Source organism: Oryza glaberrima, chromosome 7 (genome assembly GCF_000147395.1).
Source record: "Oryza glaberrima chromosome 7, OglaRS2, whole genome shotgun sequence".
Lineage (NCBI taxonomy): Eukaryota > Viridiplantae > Streptophyta > Magnoliopsida > Poales > Poaceae > Oryza > Oryza glaberrima.
In genome coordinates, this window is record NC_068332.1 from 10236196 (window position 1) to 10241357 (window position 5162).

A 5162-nucleotide genomic window follows, 5' to 3' on the forward strand; every position below is an offset into this window, starting at 1 on the left:
TTATGGAGGAAACTTCGCTTTGCTCGTGAAGATTAAGTCTAGTTTTTTTGTTTTTCCGCTGCGTATGAGTTTTATTGTCTTATTTTTGTAAGACGTGGATCTATCTATTGTTGGTATTTCATAACGACATTACTAGAAATATAATTCCTAGTAATGGCGCAGAAATACTCCTAGTATATTATGGTTACAGAGTTTATCCGCAAGCGCACGGATATACCATTGTAGCATTTCACCTGAGAATATTCCAATGGTATCGTATTTGTTTAATCCCGTGGGAAGATTATAGTAGAGAGAACTGTACTAATAACCATAGTCTAAGCAGGGTTAATATAATCCATACGGTAGAATGACACATGTATAAGACTTCTCATTCTCATATTAAACGATCTAAGCTAAGTGGAAGAAAATAGAAAAGAATCTATTCCTATACTTCTAGTATACATATTATACATACATCCTAGTTACATGATTAACTAGCTAATACCCTCTTTTCGATGCTCTCCAGGTACTTCGAGAAGCCACCCCTGACTGCCGAGTTCCTTACGACAGCCTATCATGACCATACAACCGGGGCTAAATACGGAAGAGTACCCTCCCCAGGAAATTAATTTATGACTATATAAACGCGCGGAGGAATACCAGTACTGAGATGTCACCATCAGCGGCCCACCTCTCTTCCGCAGCATATAACCCCAAATAATGATACTCAATAATCTAGACACCACGCCTAAACTACCAGATACTACTCTAATATCATCATCATGACATAGAGTAATTGCATAAGCAAACATTATACCCATACCTATGGATCTCCTAGATAAGCTAGTAGTATAATTAATATAACTCGAATGTAAAATAAAGTTGGCATTCAAATACTTGGAAAGTATTACAATATGAAAATTGTATAAAGAATAATATTCTAAATAAAGTACAAGTCTTATAAAAGAAGAAAGGAGAGCTGCTAGAGCCATACCCAAAATCTTCCGAAGACTTCCGAATTCCGATTTCTATTCTATTCCTACTCCACTAGCTTGAGAATACTAAACTAAGCTTGAGAGAATATAAGAGAGCTTTGCTTCAAGTGCGTGGAGAAAGTGAGAGAGTGAGCTCCTTAAATAGGCAGGTAATGATGGTTATGGCGGTTGGAAATATCGGTAATACCCTCCAACCACCATAGGGAGACAATCCACACCGTCCATCGCCAACCCTGGATCCAGCAGCGTCGAGGAGGGTTCGGCCGAACCAGGGGACGGCCCAATCCAGCCCATTATATTTTTGGCTAGCGGCCTCCTCTTCCGTTGCTCACTTCAGACTTGTGAATTTTGGTCCAATTCGTCGTGTCAATTCTGAGTTCTTGGCCCATTCATGCATAAGTCTGATTCCCGACATCGTGCAATTGATTGATCGTCTGATTTGATGTCGATTCTTTTCCATTTTGTGTTCATTCTCTACAAGAGGTTAGTAATCCTAATACTAGTGGAATATTATTATTCTAACACAAATATGCATTGCAAGCATAACTAGTTCTCCTTTATTTCGGTAGTATCGACGGTCAAAACTAATCGCTAACGACCGTCAACATCTATCGAATTGTCGTTTGTATACTCTGACTTGTCCTGGACAGAGATTTAATACACATTCTGCTTAAAATTCGGGTTAGCGAATTTCTGGGCGTGACAGTGACTCCAAGAGACCGCAACGTGCCGGCCATGGTAGGGCCACGCTGGCCAGTCACACGTGGCGAATCCCTCTCTCCTACTGCAAGCCTACCGCTTTCGTGCAACACATATGCGAGAGCGCACTCTCACGCTCCCAGACAACGAGACCGCGCTGCGAAACCGCGAGACCGAGGGCTAACGTCACGCCCTCGTGCATCCGATTTGCGATACCGTCGCAGTTTCGCAGCGCCGTTCTGCGAACCTAGATGTCACACTGCTACGCTATGATACTGACAATATATTTGTGCGAGTCATTTTACATCCGGTATATTTGCGCAGAGAAAAAAAAATCGATGAACAGTACTTTTCTAATTTTTTTTCCCAGATAGATATAGCATATAGGAAGAGGCACAGCTCGGTAAAGAAAAAATGACAACCCCATTGCCCTACGCCGCCGCCGCCACCGCCGCCACCGGCGAGGACCCTGACCAGATCGGACGCCTCCCGGACTGCCTCCTCACCACCATCCTCTCCCTCCTCCCCCTCGACGCCGCCGCGCGCACCACCGCTCTTTCCCGTCGCTGGCGCAGCCTCTGGCCATCCGCGCCGCTCCGCCTCCACGACTCCGATCTCCCCTCCCGCTCCCAGTATCTCTCCGCCGCCATCTCCGGCATCCTCGCCTCCCACCGTGGCGACGCGGTGAGCTTCCGTCTCTCCTCGGGTCGCCCCTCCTCAGCGGACCTCGACACCTGGCTCCGAATCCTCGCCGGCAAACGCCTCCAGGAGCTCCTCCTCCAGCCGCCATCCGAGCCCCTTCCCCTCCCGCCGTCACTCCTCGCCTGCCACTCCCTCCGCTCCGCTGACCTCACCAATTGCCGCCTGCCGGCAGCCGCCGCAGCAACCGCCTCGTTCCCCCACCTCCACGAGCTCACTCTCCGCTACTGCTTCGCCTCCTCCCCGGCGCTCCACGGCCTGCTCGCCGGCTGCCCCGCGCTAGCGGCCCTGTCCCTCGACCGTGTCTTCGGCTGCCGGAGCCTCCGCGTGCGCTCCAGGACCCTGCGCAGCCTGACGGTGTCGGTCTCCTTGCGGCGGCGGGACGAGGTCGGCGACGAGCTGCAGGACCTCGCCGTCGAGGATGGGCCCCTCCTGGAGAGGCTACTCGGGCACGACGTCAACTGGGGCCCGTCGATCCATGTCCTCCACGCGCCGAGGCTGGAGATGCTCGGCTACTTGGGCGTCGGCATCCCATCGCTGCAGATTGGGGCGGCATTGTTCCACTCGATGCGGGCTGTTAGATTGGCGGCGGAGTTCCGATGCTTGAAGACTCTGGCGCTAGAGATGGTCGATCCGCAGGTGAAGCCTGTGGTTGATTTTCTCCGGTGTTTCCCGTGCTTGGAGGCGCTCTATATCACGGTAATTCGATGCCCGAGTGATCGACACTGATTACTGAATGTTTTGTTCCTTCCAAATATTGATGAATTTTATTGTTCAATATGCAGTCACATATGTTTGAGCCACGGAGTATGGAAACACTAAAGTGTGATAACATGGATTATCCAATTGAATGCCTCAACCGTCACCTCAAGAAAGTGGTGCTTGCAGGATACGAAGGGCGAAGGCGTGAACTTCAGCTTGCCAGGTTTCTTGTTTCTAATGCAAGAGTCCTACAGGTTATGAAATTTTTGTGTGCAAATGATTGCAAACCAACATGGTTGGCTAGCCAAAAAAGGCAGTTATGCTGGGAGAGTAGGCTATCTTTAGGACCACAGGTTATTTTTGAGGTATACAGGAAGAGCCATACTAGGTTTCGGAAGCATGCTAGTAACATAACTTTAGTTGATCCTTTTGATGTTAAAACGTAATTGTTAATTGTGCATTATTTTCTTTTCTTGTTTGATGGTACAATCTGAAACTTGCTTGCGGCAATGACTAGTTCTGTGAAATGAAGCATTACTCAGGAGTGACATTATTGAATTAGTGAAAATGCCAGCAGACCTATATTTAATTACACTGATGATCTTTTTATGGATGTTATGAATTAAACCTAGTGCGTTAACTGATTAATGGAAGGCTGTGTTCCTTGCAATGACTATTATTTCAAAAGCATGCTTGCACTGGAATTAATGCACTTTATTTTTTTATCTCTTTTCTAGACATTCCTTACTTTATCCAAATGTAGCATAGTAAAATTTCCTCATTCTGAATTTGTTGCTCTTTTTTCAGTATTAATTTGTTGCTTTCAGTAATGTATCTGGTTCGATCATTTTAGATGGCTAATTGGTAGTATTGGTAACTACCTATCTTCTTTTCACAGAGTGAAGGTGAGCTATGCCTTATATTTCCGGTATCCAACAAAGTGTCAGGATATATTGCACTCACATGTAGTGCTTCGATGGATTCTGAGATAGTAATAAAACCTTTTTTAAAAAAACAAAACCTGTTTGCATCAACTCATAGTAAGTTTATAAAACTGTGCAGTTTAGGTTAAATGGATGGCAAGTTGATTATTTTGTTAGATTTTTGGATACTATAGAGGCACTGGTAGTCACATATTCTTCCAGATATGTGGAATGGAAATATACTTCATGGAAAATTGTGTTCTTTCATTTCCGTAGAGTGACCCTTTAATAAAGATATTGATACCAAGTTCTAGTTGGGTTTTTGTTTATGTACATATGTCTATTCAGGTTATATGTAATCTACTATATGATCGTTTCTAAAATGTCATCTTTCCATATATTCCGTTGCTTTTGGAAGTAGCTGTTGGCCATTACCATCCTTTCAGTTGTACAAGGAGGGTGCTATACTGCTATTCCCTTGGAAGTTGATCATACTCATTCCAAGAAGATAAACCACATTTGGATTCTGGACGCCAAAAGATAAATTTTGCCATGTGGTTTAGATTATATCATGAATTTAGTGCACGAGGAGCTGCATCTCTAATTTTCCTTTGGGTCACTCCCATGTGCTTTTGCTAAGGAATTAAAAGGAACAGTTCTCACTGTAGTTTTTGACAATTGATTCAGTCTGTGGAATGCCTTTTTCTTTTGTTTTCCTGATATTATCGATCAGGTCGTGACTAATTACATGACAGCAGATGTTTCTTGTTCAGTTGTTCTTACTCCCGTATTCTTCTTTCCATATACCCACATCTTCCAGCATCTTAGTGTGATTTGAACTTTGGCAGATGCGGGAATTCTTAGTTGACGCCAATTTGTGGAAATGGCAGTATTATGATGCGATGTCACTAAAGATTTGAGGAGTGCTTCCTTATACAGATCTTGATTCGTTGAAACTTCTGTTATTTGATATGTAAGATTTTGATCATGGTTTCCGGGATGTTCAGTGAGCAAGGGATTTGAAATCTAGCGATAGTTTTGGCCCTTCAGTGGTGTCTCGCCGAGTATGACAGCATCTCAGTGATTTATATTTCAAGCTATGTGAGAGATGGGTGCCAGGTATTGTGGGGGTGGGATTAGATTGTAGTTGGTTATAGCTTGCTCT

General features: G+C 44.8%; 1 protein-coding gene across 2 annotated transcripts; it reads left to right on the forward strand.

Moving 5' to 3' along the window:
* Nucleotides 1-2087: 2087 nt before the first annotated feature.
* Nucleotides 2088-4822, forward strand: LOC127779294 (F-box/FBD/LRR-repeat protein At1g13570-like). Of its 2 annotated transcripts, XR_008018641.1 has the most exons (3): nt 2088-3071; nt 3158-4002; nt 4444-4822. XR_008018641.1 is itself a non-coding variant. In XM_052306024.1 (2 exons), exons 1-2 carry the CDS (start codon nt 2088-2090, stop codon nt 3518-3520), a joined length of 1347 nt encoding a protein of 448 aa, XP_052161984.1. In that variant the 3' UTR covers nt 3521-4822. The 2 variants fall into 2 exon arrangements, 1 of the variants encoding a protein (XP_052161984.1); XM_052306024.1 differs by having other exon boundaries at nt 3158-4822.
* The last annotated feature ends 340 nt before the right edge of the window (nt 4823-5162 follow it).